At 46.3% G+C, this 19,841-nt stretch overlaps 1 protein-coding gene across 3 annotated transcripts in view; it reads left to right on the top strand.

Moving 5' to 3' along the window:
• Positions 1-19,841, top strand: part of KALRN (kalirin RhoGEF kinase) — a 593,373-nt gene that overhangs the window by 400,940 nt on the left and 172,592 nt on the right. For 2 of the 3 annotated variants that reach the window (XM_036242843.1, XM_036242842.1), the window contains exon 34: positions 7,503-7,565. The exons of the other annotated variant lie outside the window; for it this stretch is intronic. In XM_036242843.1, the coding sequence (XP_036098736.1) occupies positions 7,503-7,565 (63 nt within the window). Of the gene's footprint in view, positions 1-7,502; positions 7,566-19,841 lie in introns of those variants that run through there. 3 annotated transcript variants of the gene reach the window in all.

Here is a 19,841-nt window from a genome sequence, read left to right as displayed (position 1 = left end):
ATATGGTTTTCCCTCCAACACACAATCCTCTAGAGACCTTGATCCATTACAAACACTGTAATGTGCCTACATTAAATCAAACCATAGGAAACTGCCATTTGGGGGTATCCGTAATGGTCGAATATCGGCAATTTATGTGTCAACCTAATTGCACATGTCCAAATCGTTGGTTGCCTGTATGTCTCTCTCCCATGCTACATGTGAGTTCCTTGACGATCAGGCCTTGGTCTTAATGATGCTGTGTGTTCCCCGCCTGTGTCAGCATCTGGCACATGGGGACAACTGGGAACTGAGTGCTCCCCCACCCACGCTTGCGCCAGCTGCTTCCATCCGCTGTGATGCCCGCTGACGTTGATCACCGCCCTGCACTGCCAGCCTGACTCACGTCCCTTCGCTGAAATGCTCAGTCTTTCTCCACATCGACCCCCCACCACTCTGAGCTACCAGTATTGCGCCACCCCAGATCAAATACATCTGACCCATAAACAAGAGAGTCGGGGTGCTGACGCCTTGCACGGTCGAAAATCCGTGTATAACTTTGAACTTGCCCAAAACTTAATTACTTGTAGCCTACTGTTGACTAGAAGCCTTACCAACAACATAAATAGTCAATTAACACATATTTTGTATGTTATATGTGTTATATACTGTATTCTTACACTCAAGTATGTCAAGGAAAAGGAAATGTCATTTAAAAAATTATAAGGAGCCCTGGCCAGTTTGGCTCAGCAGTTAGAGCTTCGGCCTGCGGTCCAGAGAGACCCCGGTTTGGTTCCCGCTAAGGGCATGTACCTCGGTTGCAGTTTGTCCCCGGCTCCTGTTGGGGTTGTGTGGGTGGCAGCCACTCGATGTGTCTCTCTCACATCGATGTTTCTCTCTCTCTTTCTTCCTCTTTCCCTCCTACTCTATCTGAAGATAAATGCAAAAAATGTCCTTGGGTAAGGATAAAAAACAAATCATAAGGAGCCTGGCTGGTGTGGCTCAGTGGTTGAGTGTCGATCTATGTACCAAGAGGTTGTTGGTTCAATTTCCAGTCAGGGCAAGTCCCCGGGTTGCAGGCTCGATCCCCAGTAGGGGGTGTGCAGTAGCATCAATAGATATCGATGCTACTCTCTCTCATCGATGTTTCTATCTCTCTCTCCCTCTCCCCTTTCTCTCTCTCCATATACTATATAAAGTCTGTTCCTAGAAGCTTTGAGAGGAGAAGCATGTCCCCGAAACCACAGTAATATGCTCTGAGACCTAGAGCCTCCCGGTACATAGGCCCCTTCCCCTGGTTCAGCCCCTCCTCTGGGTGTGGCAGCAAACCTGTCCTCTAACATGAGTTTTCTGGTAGATTTGTGTGGTTATCTTTACTAAAATATAATGACATTTCAAATTATAATTACCTTTGTCTAACAACTCATACTGCATCACTGTATCCCCAGATTATTTCTCTGTCTTGATAGCTACATTTTTGACCTCAGGAAGAGTGTTGCTGGAACACATCTTGGTTATTAGAATGACCTCCTGAGTCCCTTCCCTCAGCACTTCGGGAGAAAGCATCTCCTTCCGGTTTGCTCTGTCCATGACTTAGCTCCTGTCTCAGCAGCTCAGTCCTGAGGTCCATGACGACGAGGCTCACCTGTGATACCTTGTTGTCTCAGGGCACTGAGATAGGTGTTCACAGGAAGTGCTCAGGAAATACTTGTCTGAATGATATGTACTGGGTGTACTTCTGTTTGTATGTATTTATGAATTTGTGTGTCTCTACATGTGTTGCCCATACACGCTCTAAGAACTAGTCCTCTACCTGGTCCGGGAGGCAGGGGTGCCTTGGATATTTGCCCTGGCCGTCAGGCCCATGACCTCGTAAGCCGCTGAGGCAGGTGCTCCAGAAGTCCAGGGCTGTGCCCGGCTCCGCAAAGGGCCTACCCGAGCTGCAGCTGCAGATACTTTCTTTCCCACCTGCTGGGGGTCCTTTTCCCTTAACTATTGATGACTCATTTTTCTGTTAAACATAAAAAAGAAATGTGTATGTATATGTGTGTGTATGTGTTTGTGCTTTTATATGTATATGCAGTAAGACAAAGGTAGGTTTGCAGTTGTTCATAAGGAAAACAGTACAATAATTAATAAATAATAATACAAGAATAAACTGTTTTGTGTACTCACAACTGTAAACCTACTTTTGCCCCACCCTGTATATGTGTGTGTGTGTGTGTGTGTTTGTGTGTGTGTTTATATATGAAAGCATGTATATGTGTGTGTGTGTATGTTACATATATATATGTAACAAGTTCATATATATATATATATATATGAAGGAAATACACCAAAATATAAATAATGGTTATTTCTGGATGGTGGCTTTTTCCCAAATTCTCTCAGATAAGAAAATTACTTTTATTAGCAAGAAAAACCCTAATGTTATTTTTAAAGGCTAGAAAGAGACACAATTAACAGATGGCAGCTGAGGTCCACTCTATATGTGATCCAAGGTCAAGGGGACAAGCCGGTGCCTAGAGGGAGCAGAGTGATCGACTTCCCAGGATCTCAAGATGAGACAAAGTGACCAGAGAGTGAACTAGGCTGACGTGAGGTTGGGCCAAGGCTGTGAGCCGAGGCACTGGCAACGTTGCTGGTGCAGGTCAGGGGCCCTGGTCAGTGAAAGGAATGAGAGGAGAGTTTGGTGGGTGGAGGATGGACGCTGATATATCCCTTCAAGTTCAGGAAGAGATTTCATGGAGAGTCGTGCAGTGGGAGAGAGAGACGTGGACCTGCGTCAAGTGTAGTGTCAGAGCCCTGTGGCTCCAGCAGGAGGGGTTTGCAGGTGACTCGGTGTGGGACACTGGCATGGGTTAGGCAGACAGAGAGCCTTCACTAGGAATGAGTGAGCCTGGCACGGGCAGCGAGGTTTCCAGCAGGAGGCGCATCATCACGGCAGGTCACACCCATCTCTTTCCCACCCCCATCCCCAGTCGAAGGGCAGAGGGCGTGTTTTCTGTAAGAATCCTTGATAAAGAGGCCATTTCTAGCCTTTCTGAACTTGAAACAAAACACTGATGCATGCAACAAGTATTTTCAGGGATGTTTCTCCCACATTGCCCAGCGCCATGGTTCTCTCGGAGGTGCCCTGAGCGGGGGGGACATGCAAAGAGGACAAACAGGGAGTTGACCCTTCCTCTTTCTCGCTGTGGCTGATTTCTCGGGCTGGTGTGCTGGAGGTGGGGAGCACAGCAGAGGCCCCCTGCACCCCGCTGAGGCCTCCTGCTCATCAGTGAGCTGCTCAACCAGGAACCTCACAGATTTCAGGACGAGGAGCCAGGGGTCAGCACACAGCCCGAAGCCCGAAGCAGGCCCTTCAGGCAGCGCAGAAAGCATGAGGGGCAGACGGGAAGGTCACAAAATCAATCCTTGAACAAGAGCTAAACTGGAAATACATTTCCCAGTTTTTTATGTCTTCTCCATAGGCACAACTCAGTATTTTTATTATTCTGTAACTCAGTTTTTAATTCTGATGGCCACATCAAGGACAATGTCCAGTCCAGGCTCTAGTTTGAAATTCGAGGTGGAGGAACACAGACAGCACATAAGTCCCCACCAAGGACGCTGCCCCCACCCATCTGACGGGAGAGGCAGTCCTTTCCCTCGGAGTCCCTGCCGTCCCTGGCAGCCTGGGAAAGCACAGGGCTGCCTGCAGGGAGATCCCCACAACCTAACTGACCCGGTCACGGTGCCTCTGCCTCCCTGCTGCACCCCTCGTGCGAGCCTGGCATTTCCTGTACGGTCCCTCACGTGACCCTCGCAGCGGTTCTTCCAGGTAAGTATCATTATCCTCATCTTGCAGAAAATGTCACTCAGAGAGGTTCCGTAACTTGCCCGGGGTCACACAACCAGAAGGTGGCAGAGCTGCGATGGGAAGCCAGTCTTCCCTGGGGGTCCACTGTGCACACCGTTTTGCACTGGCCGAGTCCACCAGAGAAAACAATGGGATGATTCAGGCAGAAACACACAGAGCAACATTTTAGCCCAAATAGCATTAGTTCTGCCATTTGCCCCTTCCTGATCCACTGAAAGGAACACGCCTGAATTAAAATACCGAGAGCCTTCCGTGTTCCACGGGCTGCATGTGTCGCTCGCCCGCTGCAGAGCCAGGCACACGCTAGTGCAGAGGAGGCTGATGACTATGTCTTGGCCATTGGAGTAGAACTCAGGCATATCCCTGCCTTGGGGATTTCCTAATTCACCAGACGGAAATATCCAGAATGCATAGTCAACTGAAGATGCACTTAAAAATATATTGCAAAAGAGTTGCCTCAAACTCTTTGTGGAACAAGAAAAAGTATAAACCTATAATAAACATGTTCCCCATTGGCAGCTATTTTTATTTCACTGGATGACCAATGATGCCTCTTATGCACCCAGGGATGGCAGACCATCTCTGTAGCTCAGAAAACTCATATTATGAGTGTCTAGTATTAGAATGGGATCTAAGACATATTACATAAATAGGTGAAGTAGCTACATGAAGGGGTCTGCGCCTGAATAGTGGGAGATGGGGGAAATCTCAGCATAGACCTCTCACCCTCCAAAAAGAGAATGCTGGGAAGGCTGGTTAATAAAAGGCTGGTTAATAAAAGCCGCTGTCCTGTCAAAGTGGGTCTCACTGATTCTTTTTTTGTTTGTTTGTTAATCCTCACCAGACACTATTTTTTCCATTGATTTTTAGAGAGAATGGAAGGGAGGGAGGAAGGGATGAGGGGGGAGAGAGAGAAATATCAATGTGAGAGAGACACATTGATCGATTGCCTCCCACACATGCCCGGACCGGGACCAGGGATCGAACCTGCAACCCAGGTACGTGCCCTTGACCGGGAATCAAAGCATTGACCCTTTGGTGAGCAGGCTCCTCTAATCACAGAACCACACTGACCAGAGCAGGTCTCATGATTCCTGCTCTTCATGGATAATGCCAAAGCCAAGGGCTTTGTGTGCTGGCGGATGTGAAAATGCAGCTGAAACACTGCAAGACTTAGGTTTCCCAGTGGTAGAGTGGTTGAGACATAGAAAAGCCCCTGTGCTAAAGATAACAAACCAGGGAAATTAGTTACCAGGAAATATTTCAAAAAGCGAGTCCCCAGCCCCACCTTGGCCAAGGACACAGGGTAACGGGGTGTGGACAATATGTGTGAATTCCAAGCTGAGAGTTATTTTCTAAATAATAGAAATCATTTGTGTTTCAAAAAAATGTAATGGCCTTCTTTTTCTTCACATTTCCACTTAAACTTTCCCCACTAGTCCTTTCCCTAGGCCAGATTTTTTTTTAATGATCTCAATGAGACTGGGAATGACTGTCATTTATCTGTGCATTGGTGCCAGTTACTCTTCCAGGGTACCAACCGAGCTATGTAATATAATGGCTTCCTATGTAAAAGTGTCTGTATTTTCTCGGGCTTTTAGAGAACAAGTGTTCAGTCTGCCTATATGCGTTTATTTCATCAGACAGATTCGCAGGTGCACAGAGACAATCACAACTTGAAGTTTAAGAGGAGATACCCTTTTTTTAGGCAGAACCTAATGCATATATATAATGAAGTGACCCAGACCACTTGTAGCTAGGTCCTTGAGGATAAGATGGATCTTCAAAATACATGAGGGGTGCTTTCCAAGACATTCGGGATCCACAAGCATACAAACATACAAATCTCATTTAGCAGATGGAGTCTCTCTTACAAGAGGCAGCATACATAGCACAGTGGGTCAGGAGAGCTTTGGATCAAGCCAACCTCGGTCCCCATCTCGCCCCCTCCACTTGCCAGTTGTATGATCCTGGGCAGGACCTCTCATGCTTCAGTCTGCAAAACGGGGATGATGGTATTACCCACCCATCAGGTGAGCTGCAGATCATGTGATACGGTGCATTGCCAAACATGCAGCCCTTTGCTTGGCACATGCTAAACCCTCAATAAACCTTAGCTGTTCATAATAAGGGTAATCAAAAGAATGATATAAATTAGATATTGATTGAAACAACAATAAAAATATTTTTAAAAATCGTTCTGCCCTTCAGAATTTTAACAACTATATGAAGAATGTCAAACTCAGTATTTCTAAAACCATGGAGTTCTGCCACTAATATAAACACTACAGACCTTCTAGCACATCTATAAAGTAAACTGGAAATGACAGTGAATTTCAGTGTGGGGGACTAGCTAATCCGGACAGCTGATGCCACCCCACCCCCACCCAACCCCTGTGAATGTCACGTGATGTGAAATTTGACAGACCCTTATTCCCTGGTAAATGTGAGCTGGGTGATCACCACTGACTTCACTGTGAGTTGCTTCACAAATGCATGTGTACACTCCTGGCTTTCTTCAGAATCTGAGTCCTCCGCGTCCTCCCAGCTCAGGGTAACCACCATTTGACTTGATGCGGAAGTGTTTTCTCTCCCTAGATGAGTAGGTTTTGCCCTGCCGGAGTTCTCACTGAGAGAGTTGGACACTGTTTTTCTCATTTCTACATGGCAAGGATGAGGAGCCTTTGAATCCTGAGCTGAATTACGGTCGAATGTGAGATCATGCCCTGTAACTTCTCTTGGACGTTTCTCCCGGCTAGGAGCCACTGCTGTTCCAAATATCACTCCTCCAATTCCACTAAAAGTTGACTTTCTTAGAGGGAGGGACCACTGTTCTTAAAGACACAATGGCTCCTGGCCTCAGATGGCCGGTAGAGGTGGTGCGACCACCCTGGAATGTGGAAGCCGGGTCTGAGTCAGGGCCCGTGGTTCACTCCCCTCACTCAGTGACCCATTCCCTCAGCAGCCTGGCAGCTGCAGGAACCAACCTTGTGCCTTAGAATGTTACAGATTGGCCCATGGCATGGACCCTGGAAACACTTGAAATAACGAATGTTAAGTCTATTACTGCTAAAGATCTACTACATAAATGGGTCAACTTCTCTAAGTTTCTTTCCCCCAGTTGAATGTCACAGCAAGCCTTGTGGGTAGGGCATAGGGATCCTGGAAGGGTTTGAAACCAGAAAACAAAACAAATGCAAAGGCTGTAATAAACACTGATGATCACTGCCACTAGGATCTCATATTTAATGCTTCTCTGTGTATATTATTCCCGGCTCTACCCCTGCTTATATGTCCGGGACACTGGGAAGCCACCATAGGACTGTCCTACAGAGGACTAATGCGAGGATCAGTGCTTGGACATGAGCCCTGACCAAGTTAGCCAAAGCGGCCAGTCAGCAATCCTCGCCTGGATCCTGGACCTGGCTGGCTTCTTCTGGACGTTCAGCCCCAGGAATGCCCTGCAGAGCCCTGCTTGCTGCATTGCCTCTTCTGAAATTGGTTGTGTGTCTGCATTTTGAGCTCTGTGCACTGGGTTGCTAGAAACGCAGTAGGTTGCACTGATGATTTAACTCTGTTTTCTATAGAGGGCTATGTGATCTCATGTGGATTTTTACAAAGTCATATGCAAATCACAGAGACCCGGCCCTTTTCTTAACAGGATGGCAACCTTGCTCCTCGGTGGCACCTGGGACCTGGAGATCCTTTCTCCACTTACGTTTAGCGCGCAGCCTGGGACTTGTCCCTGCAGCTCTCCGGGTTAGCCGTGCCGCCGAGACCTCCCACCTGGACTCCCATCACCCACTTCTCTTGAGACTGTTCTGGCAGGGCTGGTGTGGGGTGCAGCCTTTGCCCGGAGGGCAACACGTTCCAAGCGAAATCTACCCACCTGGGCCATGGGCTCACCCCTCAGGGCTCCCTGCTTCTCTACTGGGTGCAATTTGACGTTGCCAGCCTTCTCTCCAAAGTCTAAAATGGTGGGACAGTGGGGAACTGTGAGGGGCCTCATGACCCAAGGTACTTCCCCCAGCTCCCAATCTGAACACCAGGTACCCCAGGCCCTCGCTGCCCTAGAGGTCTACAGTGCCAGTGGACAGGTTCATTAGAGGGAGAGACTTGCCTCTGAAGCTTTCCTCAGCTTGATCATTTCTATTGTCAGTAGCCCCCAGTCCGGAAAACCCCATCGCTCTTATCTAGCCTGCATCCCCACATCCTGAGAAAGAGGGAGGCGGAAGAAGGGGTGTATGATAGAGAGAGGAGGGTTCACGCGAGCTGTTCCCCAGCATGGGCAGCAAGCACTCCCCAACAAGTGTTCCGTCTGCTTCAGCCGCCCCGGGCTGTGTCAAGATGTTCTAGTTTCTTCCGAACCTCACTCACTCCTGAGGCCTCTGGTTCAAAGACCGCCCTCCTAGCCTTCTGTAGCTTCCAGATTACCCTGGTAGGGGGTCGATGGGAAGTAGGAGAAGAAATAAATGAAGCACTCTGGCGACATGTTGATCCTTGTTGAGACTAGATGACGGGTACGTGGGCGTTCATTATACCATTCTCTCTACTTTTGTATATGTTTGCAGTTTTTCATAATAAAAAGTTAAAGAATAAAAAAAGTCCTTCAGCTTCTGAGACACTTCAGAGGGAGCCCCAGCCCCTAACACAGTTTTCTGGGAACCCCACACTAAGGCCCGAGGGAAGACGATTCCATTACATATATACATACATATTATATATATACATATATATATATTCATTTTCTAATTTTTTTAAGGCCCACTGCTTTATTTTCAATAGACTATAAACTTTGTTTCTAAGAGGTCCCGAAGTTGAGCTAATTTCCCGCAGCGGGTTGGGGGAGGGCTGGGTCAAGGGTTCCCTAAAATCCTGAAAGTTTACACTTCCATGTAACTCACAGCCTCACTGTGAGGACGGGACTGGTTCAGTGTTCTGAACTTTGAGGAGAAATGCTCTCAATTCAAAGTGTCATTCTCTGGAATTGCACCTGGCTCAGGAAAGGACTGTCTTTGTACTTGAATTTAAATCCAATGGAGAACCTTAACACGGGCATTTGCATGACTGAGAATTGCTGCTGTCTTTTTTCCATATGTCACTTTCTCGAATGTGTTCTAATAAAATGATTCTAAAGCAGGCTGTTGAGATACAGTGATTTATAAATACTTCCTGTTGAGTGCTGAGGCCCTTAATGTTCTACCAAGAATCCACCCCATCCCACTTTCTGGAAAGATCTGTCTCGCTGGGGACAGATGCCGTGAGCATGCGTCTGGCATGAGGGCGGCGCCACCGCAGTTACAATCACTAATAAGAATGACGGCACCCACAGCGATTTTGTCTTCTGGTTGCCTAGCAGCAGAACTTACTCTCCAGGATGAAGATGGCTATGTGGTCGATGAGTGTGGTGGGGGGCAGGAGCAGGAGGCAGGGCAAGAGAGGAGTGCAGTCAGGCTGCCAGGGCGCGGGGGAGGGCGCCGGGGAGCAGAGGGGGCAGCAGATGAGAGAGCCGGGCAGAGTTCAGAAGGGTCTGGTCTGTTCCGTGATAAATCTCAGCACGTGCAATGGCAATCCATTGTTAGATTTCGTTTACAAAGCTGCACCATCACAAGTTACACATCTCAAAATCTCATGAAGCAAACTGGAAGCAAAAGGAGAAAATACACATTTCCAAAGGTAGATATTTTGAGAAACCCTTTTAACCCCAGTCTGTACCCCCCTTCAGCCAGACAGGTTAGGGCACTGCCGTGGGAAGGACACCTTGTCAGGAACCTTGCAAGGGGCAGGGAAGGCAGAGCCAGACACGGAGGCTTCCGTTTACTGAGCGCCTTTCCAGTGCCGGAGGCCAGAAGGCACCGGATGCGGCATCTCCTCCGAGCGTCACAGCGTCCTGAAAGGCAGGCAGTGCTGTCCCCACTCTCCAGATGAAGAGCCCGAAGCTAAGGGAAGTGAGTAACTCGCACGAAGTCATAAAGCCAGCAGTGATTCAAATTCGGTCTCTGTCCTCCAGCCTGTGCTTTCTCCCACCACAGGGCTCCTGGCCCACTGCCCAGACGGGACTCTCCCTTGCACACTGCCACGGTCCTCACTTTAGTGACCTGTGCAACTTCTGCGTGCCCCGGGTGGGGGAGGGGCAGCCAGCTCGGGCTCTTCCTTGTGTGGTGGGAGATCCCTTCTAGGCCAGGGTCTTTGTGACCCACATTCATGTCCTGGTGACTTGTAGAGCACAGGCTAAGGCCGAGATCACCATTTGGTTTTCATGGGGATGTGCTCACTCATCAAATATGTGAATGCCTATGGTGCTAAGCATTGTGAACTAGGTGGACAGATACATATAGACAAGCCCCTGTTTTCACAGAGCTTACCAGTACAAGGACAGACATTAATTAGGTCACATATGAATGGATATGTAATTACAGCTGGAAGGGACCTTGGAGATCATTGAGATCAACAGATGAAACTGAGACCCGGAAATGCTAAGCCGTTTGCCCAATACCATATAGCCAGGTAGGGGCAGAAGGAGGACTGGAATTCAGAACTCCTGATTTTTATTCGCAGACACCTTTTTGTCCTTACCACGGCACACTCTGATCTGTTGTGCACCCATAGACTGCCCCTAACCCCGGCCAGCCACATAAACATGATCAGTCGGTACACTATCTCCATACCTGACTAAGAAAACCCAGACGGCACATTTTGTAGTGATAAACAGTACAGTGAACCAACCCTGAGGATGGCATTTATTAAGTCTTGTTTGCAGAGTTAGTTCAGAGCCCAAAGTAGGAACAGAGCAGCCAAGAAAACTAAATCCAGGAAAGGTTGTAGGGAGTGCCCAGACGTAGGGATGCATTTTTAGGTTGGGTGCCTGGGGAAAAGATTTCCCTGAGAAAATGATGTACTGGGTCATCATTTTAGATAGATAGACAGACAGACAGACAGATAGATAGATAGATAGATAGATAGATAGATAGATAGCTTATACATTCAGGTATATGCACATACACACAGCTGTGCAGTGTCGTTTGAATAGTCCCACAAGCCTTCCTCTACTTCCTTCAGAAAAATAAAGTTTCCCAATAGCACATCCCAGAGCCCCGTTCCCAGCTTTAGCTTTCTTCATTTGACCTAGAACAGTGGTCCTCACGTTTGACTGTACATCAGAACCACCCGGAGGACTTGTGGAAACACAGGCTGCTGGGCCGCACTACCCAAGTGCATGCTTCAGTAGGTCAGGGGTGGATCCATGAATTTGCGTGTCTGACAAATTCCCGGTAATGCTGATGCTCATCCAGGGACCACACTTTGAGAGCCACGCGGTGAAGCTGTTCTAGCTGTTAGATCCTGTAAACATTAAACTACTGTCTGAGAAAGGACACACCCATTCGTTGGGATTGATGGATCAGAATAGCTGTCCCAAGAGCAGGACCCTTAAGAAATGTGACTCTTTTCTGTCTGGGATAAGTTTCAGAAGCTGCAGCCCAAGACCCTTAAGCACTGAGGCGTCGGGGCAAAGGCCAGCCCCTGAAAAGGTGGTGCCCACAGTACTTCACTCTTGCCTATCAGTGCTCCACATCTTCATAGCACTTGGCACCTTCACAATTCCTTTGCCTACTACTCTCTCTCGACACAGCTAACCTGTTAGGTAGGCAGAACAGGTGTCAGTGTTACCTTTTCTAGATGAGAAAATTGAGACCTGAGAGATTATATGGCCTCCCTTGGGCGTCAAGGATGAGAAGCCCAGTTGCTTACACCTCGCCCAGTGTCCTTTCTTCTTCAACACTCTTTGTAGCACTAGCTATGGCTTTCTCGTAGGGTGTCTACCCCTGGGCCGCTAGCATCCAGGACATACAGTCGCTCTTCGCCTGGGTGGCTCTGTTCCAGATCCCACTTGCTGCAAGTAGATTATGCGTGTGGGCGATTAACTGTGGCAGATATTGGGCTCTGCATGGGTTTTCTCTGCCATAAACACATTTCTTCTCTTCTATGGAGAGGTATTGTTCAGAGAAAATGTTAATTCATTTTAGTATTCGCATAAGCTAGAACTAATCATGATGAAAGCAAACCTGCTGGGGGGAAAGCACACATAATACTTTCCAAAGACAAATAAAAATGGCATTTTGATGATATGTACCATTGCTCCCATTCCATTACTAGAGATAATTGAACGTTTTCTGTATCACGAAAGCACACAGCACAATGAGAGTGGATTTTGTTCAATGGGATGGCTGGTGAATCACATGTTCAGGTATTTAAATATGCCAAAAAAAAAAAAAAAAAATCATGAGCTTGAAAGATACGTGCGGTACGTGTCCTGCCGGTTGCGTCCTCCAGTTCTGCACTGATCCCTCATAGGGGGTGTCTCCCACCGAATCTCACAGACAGGGACCCGTGGGTTACCTGGGGCCATCTCTCTTCAGCTTCCATACTGTTTTTGACCACTGAGGAGCTTTGAGTTTCAGAAATTTAAAACTGCCCTCATTGTTCTCTCAACCCATTGATATTCTGACATCTTCCTCTGCTACTGCCTTTGGAGCCACTCATTGATTCAGTAAAGCGTTTATTAAGCACTTCATGTGTACCAAGCCCTGTATGAGCCACTCAGCAGGCTACAAAAATGAGTTAGATAAAACCCTATAATGTCATATCATAGATTTACTCTGTAAACTATGTAGAATAATCAGCATTCAAATATAGTCTAGAAATAGATTATAAACCTATGTGAGCATCTCCCCGTTTTTATTGTCTGGACTTACCTTGTGCTCAGATAAAGCTAATTGATGAGTTTTGTTAGCGTCAACATAGAGGAAAGAGAAGAGCTGGGGGGAGAAGAGGGGGGGAGGCAGAAGCTCCGCCCCGAAGCTCTGAGCACCATGGAGATCTGCGGCTGCAGCCCGAGGCATGGCAGCGCCAGGGCAGGGGGACCCGAAGTCTGCTGTAGATACTGCACCCAGGGATGATGGCGAACTGGACATGTGAGGGTCATAGAGCTTGGGTGATTAGAAGTTCCATATTGATGGAAGATCCGTGTGAATGTGGTTTGCTGAGTTTTAGACTCCATGGTGCGCTGTACAACAGACTGTTCCTTACAGTTTACGCCCACTGCAACACGGGGACTGAGCATGGAAGAAAATAGGCTGGATCGGGGGAGATGGAGTGGGAGGTAGTGGACACAGTTGGCTCAGTGTGAGAGAATCTGTGAGAAGAGACGGACAATAATTCAGCAAGGGGTGGATGCAGATCTGTGTGTAAATACATGTGCACAGAAAGGTGTTAGAGGCCAGTAACAAGGATTTTATGAGGATGTGAGCTCTTTAAATAAATTTCAAATTCATAATCCAAAAAGGAAGACAACGAAAAGCACAGTCAGAAATCAAGGGTGAGAGTGTAGTTCCAGTGAGCAAGCAGCTGAAGTACCCCTGACCCGCCTGCCCCCCAGGAATGCGCATCAGCTTTCACTACCCTCCCCCACCACCTCCACCATCACCACCTGCAAGGAGCTGCTCAGGCCATGGCTCCTCTCTGCTTTCGACCGGGCTTTGAAACAGTGGAATTCCCAGGCAGGGACTCAGGGCAGATGTGCAGCCGGAGCTCGGATCTGTCCTTTGGACCCTATTTCTAGCACCTCTGCAACCTGGAGAGAATTTTCACAGCTTCCCAATGACCATCAAGGGCACTAGTGGCATGATAATAAAGCCAGGCCTACACTGGGCGAGCGTGGGCATGGACAGTGGTAGCCACAGGGAGACTTTAGAGGGCTCAGAAATTGTAGTGATAGAGAAGGGTCCCTCTATATCTGCCTTGGAGTTTCTGGGACAGTAGAATAAGGACATTATTCTGTTGGTTGCCTGTCGATGGTGGTCTTTTAATGTACCTTGCACCCAAGTACAGCGTGGAGTTTTTAGATGAGGCTGTGCTGAATTCTGCTGGGTGGTGGTTTTGGCACATGTCAGGGCGAAAGGAAATGCCAGGCTGGGGATGGGTTCTGAACCCTTGTTGATGGAGAAGCGAGGTTTAGATTCCATTGGTTGGCACTCACGCTCTGAGCGTGACCAATGTGCTTGGCACTCCAGGTGTTGCTCTGGTATCTCCTAGATTCATGAGGACTTGCACGGGCATCTTGGCCCTGAAAGGAGCCAGTTGGTGATAAAATTGATTTACACAGTTAGGTTCTTCAAGGCCGGCTAGAAGTTAGCAACGTAAATAGGAGGCTTTGTACTTCCCAGAGTCTTCTTGCATCTTCATTTGGTATTGGGAATGCTGACCTATTGCTTTATTGTTTGGTATCTCTGGGACTATCCAATCAACAAACTTCTGGGGAAGTCGTAGATATAGACCAGGCCATCGATATGATCTAAGTGCACTCTGTCCACCGTGCAAGGCCACACGGGCATGCTTAGAAATGGAATCGGTGGTTAAGGAGGGAGGCCCTTGCAGGGTCTGATTGGTTGGTTGGTGTTGCAGAATATACGTGGTGACATTCCGGATTAATGGCACAGCAACAAGATTGCTTCTAGGGCCAGGCAGGTGCGTAGCCTAGGAGAGACCATCATCAGCCCAGTGTTTGTAACTTCAGAGGAAGGACTTCTTCAGAAATTAAAGTGATAAGGTAATTAGCCCGATACCTCTGATGGCATTGCAGAGATGATTGCTTAGACCATCACCACATGCCATATTCCCATCATGCCCTATACCTGATTTGGCTATAACTGTCAGAAATCTATGCCCTGGCCGGTTTGGCTCAGTGGTTGGAGCGTTGGCCTGCGGACCAGAGAGTCCTGGGTTCGGTTCCCGCTAGGGGCACGTACCAAAAAAAAAAAAAGAAAGAAAGAAAGAAAGCAAGAAAGAAAGAAAGAAAGAAAGAAAGAAAGAAAGAAAAAGAAATCTGGCTAACTGATTTCTCCTGGGTTAAATGTCTTATAAAAGGATGCAGAGGCCAGCAGAGGTGGGGTAGGGTGCAGAGGGTTGAGATAGGATAGTATCAGTAGTTACACTGGACACATTGGTCTCCAGGGGTGTCAAGGGTTATGCCCAAAGTAATGTAATGATGTGGATTCTAGAGGGTCCCCTCAACTATGGGAAAGGCTAATACAAGAGATCAATAAGGGGGTTATTCATCAAAAAAAACAAGAGAAGGGATATTGTTACTAATTAGTGACTCTTAATAATACTAGATAACCATCAACAAATATTTATTGAATGTATACTACGTGCCAGGCCCCATACAACAACAAAAAGACAAGACTTTCTTGGAGCTGATCCTCATGAAGCTTACATCCTCGTGGGCATATGGACAAGGACAATATGAAAAATGCCAGATGATGATACATGCTATAGAGAAAACTGTAGCTGCAGGATGGGGTAGGAGAGGACCTGAGTTCCAGTGACAGACCTGACGAGGGATACAGGACTTAATGAAATGAGTCCCAATGGTCTCAAGGCCAGTAGTGGTGATGAGGCTGGAGTGTTGGGGGCACACGCCAGCCTGGGACACACACAAGGTTTTAGCAATCCCTCTTCATTACTCCCCAAGAAACCACGAAGATGTGGGGAGGAGTGGTCTTATCTAGGAACAGGCAGGAGCTCTCGGGTAAGGTGGTCTCTCCCTCAAGCTTCATGTCTGCACTGGAGCCAAGACGGTGCCCAGGAATGTGTCCTGGAAGTAAAGGGGGACTGCAGACTCTTTTGCCAACCTCCACCAGGAGAAAAGGGAGCCTTTCTGATGGAGGGTTAGCCTCGGTGAGCAGAATCTGGGTTATATGCAGAGTGATGAGGACCTCACCCATGATGCAGTCAAACATCCCTCAAAGTTCACATGGTGAGATTCTTGAAAATAAATCCAGGTATGGTCCAAGTATAAAATGAATCTAAGAACCAAGAGTTTAGGGCACACACTATTCATAAATCTCTGAAATCTCAAATGGGCATTGCAGATTCTGAGGAGTATGGTAAAGTATTTCTTTTGCCCTTCATTGGTTTAAGATATGAATTCCCTTTGGTTGTCTCCCTCTTCCCAACAGGCTGCAGGGCCTCTTAAATCCAGCTTGATAAAGGTTCAGCAGCAGCAAGAAGAATAGTTTCCAACTACACCTGGTTGGGGCAAACCCTAGTCACCAGTATGAAGGCAGAGAGAGTCCCAGTCCTTTATCACAAAGAACAGAGGGCCCCGGGAAACCCAGTGAAGAATCCATGTCCGAGTCTTGAGACCACGTAATAGATATGTTCAACCCAGACTGCAGAAACTGTGCTTAGTCACAGTCGTAGTGTAAATGTACTTTCCCCATTTCCTCTTCCCAGACCCCGCTTAGCACCCATTGAACTTAGGCAGCAGACTCGGGAGTTAAGAATAAGGTAGCTCTCTCCTCCCAACTGCATCAGCATGGACTCAAAAAGACACATTTTTGAGATAGAAGCCAAATGAAAGAGGAGCTCAGAGTACCAACACACACACACACACACACACACACACACACACACTTCCATTCATTGTGTAATTCACTGTGTTTTATCTATTGCTAAGCCTTATCTCTGGAGAGACACATTGCAACACTACGTCCAGAGAGTTGTCTGTCATTGCTGTATAGAAAAAGTAGTCTCAAATAGTGTCAGTATCTCCTCCAGAAAAGAATTGCTTGGGACAAGTTCATTCCAGCTCAGATCTTGGTCCGGGAGCCAAGTGGTGTAATGACAAACAAAATCACATTCTCCATGTGGCTATGAAAAATCAAATGTGGCATTTGGTTATTTTCTATTTTCTTGGATCAAGACTTGTGCTCAGCAGGGGCGTTCTGACCATACTTGGTATAGGTCAACCATTTTTTGGCCTGCCCAGATAAAAATTTGGTTTTGAACATGACTCAGACCTCATCTGTAGGATGCAAAAACTTTTGAACTTGCATGTAGATGTAAGCTGGATGAAGAACTAGTATAGCTCTATAGGATTCAGGTCAAGTCATACTAGTAATTAGATTTGTCATTGCTACAGAGTGAGTTCCATGAGGGCAGGGATTCTTGTCTGCTTTTCCACTGCTGTATCCCCGCTACCTATAGTAATGCCAGGAACACAGTACATACTGCACATTCAATTGCACAGTGCAAGAACAAGTGCAAGCCACTTCGTGGCAGAAATACAGAGAGAATTATTCTCCAGTTTAGTGCAACCAGACTGGTAGGCAAGTGCCTTCAATGCACCACTGAGGGGTGGGAAGGAGCCCTACAGAGCAGTGTCATATTTAGCAAAGACGAGGAGCATGCTGCTTGACTTCCAAATAACGCAAGAGTAGAAGACAGGTTTAGTGCATGATCCGGTAGGCACAGTTGAACTCTGGAATCAAGGCTAGGATTGATAAATGAAGAAAGCAACTGAAAACTAAGCAAAGTTCCAAGGCTAATATTCAATAAGCAAGTGGACAGTGGAAGCCCAGGTGCACAGCCAGGTGTGGGAAGCTACTGTGTGGTTGGCTCACTAACAAGTCAAAGACGTCTAATAAATGGCAACTCATCTCTCAACACAGTTTTTATTGTATTCCCCACCCATGAGTTTTTAAAAGTACCACTTGACTTCTGTAGATCATGTCTAATTAAGAATGGCAAATGGGAAGATTGAAAAAGGAAAAGCATCAACCCAGCAGAACACAGGTCCCCTAAAAGGGAAACAATTGCTCTGAGAAGTCAGATTTGAAAAATGTCTCTTATTTAGCTTGTTTCCATGAGTTGGTTGCCAACAAGAAGGACTAAAGTTAGAAAGACAGAAACATGCACTTCTCCTCTCTGCCCTGACCCGTCCCCGTGCTCGTGATTCTCATTAAACATCCCTGAAGCTCCAGGGAATGAAAATGTGAGAACTGATGCATCTCTTGTGAGTCAGCCCAAGACGGGCAACAGTGCATTCTGATGCCAGTTTCCTGAGGGCGGTGAAGCTGGCTTTCAGCTTGAATTTATCAAGCTTTGAGGCTATTCCAAAAGTACACAAAAGGAATATAGAATATGGTCCTTAACTAATAGAATTGTATAGTCCAATTGGGAGAGAGAAAATATAAATACTCAAAGAAAATTCACACAATGTGTGGTACGAATAGCTATTGCATTTAGTCTAAGAGGTCCAAAAGCTATAATGATCACCCCTCCCTCTGTATCTCTATTCAATCCCAAGGATGAGTCATAGCATGTAATGGCAGTAATCTTTAGGTTTTAAGAAAATAATAATAATAATCATGGTAATGGTAGTAACACAACAATAATAAAATCCAGTAGGTTTGCCCAAATTGCATTCAATTTGTATATGTCTGTACTTGTCTTAGAATGGCCCCATTACATCTCTGTCCCTTTCTTGTCTTTATCTTGCCTACCACTCTGTCAGTGTTCCTGGACTCATACCAATATTCATGCCTAAGACAATTTCATCCAGAGAAGAGCATGAAAGCAGATATGTCTGTTAGAATAAGCTAGGTTATACTGTGGTGACCAATAACTCTAAAGATGTTGAGTGACTTAAAACAACAAGGTTGTACTTCTTGCTGGCACTACCTGTTCATTATGGCTTGGCAGGGGGCTCTGCTCATCATAGGGAGTCAGGGGCTCTGGCTGATGGACCAGATTCTAACGTTGCCAATTACCATCTCAGACAGAGAGGGAATGTTGAAGGCTCTTAACCAACAATTAAATGATCCAGCCTGGACATAGCACAATATCCATGGCCAGAACTAGTTACATGGCCCTACTCAACCAACAGGGGCCAGAAAAACAATTGATTCTGTGCCTAGCAGTCAAAGAGCTAGAGATATTTGGTAAATGTCAGAATGACTATATTAGCAGTTACTATTAAGTTATATTTGCAAATAATTTACATTTCAGCTGTATCTCAGATTTTCAAATTTTGGATCTATTCAATTTGTGTGTGTGTGTGTGTGTGTGTGTGTGTGTGTGTGTGTGTGTGAATTTCAAACAAATACAATGAAATAATGTTATTCATGTGTAATTTATTGTTTGCTTTATGTTACTCCCACTGCCTAATTTCTACTACGCCTTGGCCATGGTATTAGACCCTATTTGTATTGGGTCAGTGCTAATGTCAATGTCTAGCCAGAGTATGAAGATGAGAAGGCTTCTTCTTCTTGAAACTTTTTCCAGACTTACAGAACCAATTTTTGAGGGTATAATATCGTGATGAGTCTACAGGGACGTGCCTGTAGGGCTTAATTTATTATATTACTTATGTGCTAACCTGTAGAGTTCTTTAGTGGCATCTGACATCAAACTCTACATAGTGGTGCTGCACAGGAGGGACGTGAACTTATTGGATCCCCAATGGCAGAGACACTAACTGATGTTGTTGGAAAGGATGTTTTACCTAAGTGTGAGATGTGATCCATGTGCCACTTTGCTCCTCTATGATTGCGTGACCTTGTTCCATAAATCACATGGTTATTCCATTATTAAGTAGCTTATGGTATCACTGGGAAGCCAGGGCAAGCTCTACTGTAAACCACATTCAAATTGTCTGCAAACACAGGGTATTGGACATAAGCAGACCAGGCAGGAAAATACAGCACTGCAGTGGGATGGAAAGAACCCTGCATCGTAGTCAGGAAATTTGGTTTTGTTCTTAATTCTATCGACCAGGTGTATTAGCTTTGAAAAATATTTTAGTGAAATCATCTATCTTCTCAAAACCTCAGTTTACTCATCTATAAAATTGGAAAGTAATAGAAACATATCTCTAGATATGATTCATGCTTAGTCTGTTTTTCTATTACTAGCTTCATTGAAACTCACAAGTCTATGACTTTTACTGGGGAAAAATTAATAAGCACATATCCATAGTAATGTAGAATTGGTACAATGGTATCGATAAAAAAGGATAACAGTTTTATTTGTAATAATTATCTTCATTGATAAGAGAGACATAGTACTGTATAGCAGTCATTTTTTAAAAATCGTTCATAGCCCTGGCCGGTTTGGCTCAGCGATTAGAGCGTCAGCCTGCGGTACAGAGAGACCCGGG

This window comes from Molossus molossus, unplaced genomic scaffold, assembly GCF_014108415.1.
Source record: "Molossus molossus isolate mMolMol1 unplaced genomic scaffold, mMolMol1.p scaffold_m16_p_5, whole genome shotgun sequence".
NCBI classification, from domain to species: domain Eukaryota; kingdom Metazoa; phylum Chordata; class Mammalia; order Chiroptera; family Molossidae; genus Molossus; species Molossus molossus.
Note: the sequence above shows the minus strand (reverse complement) of the source record. Positions and strands in the feature narration are given on the sequence as shown.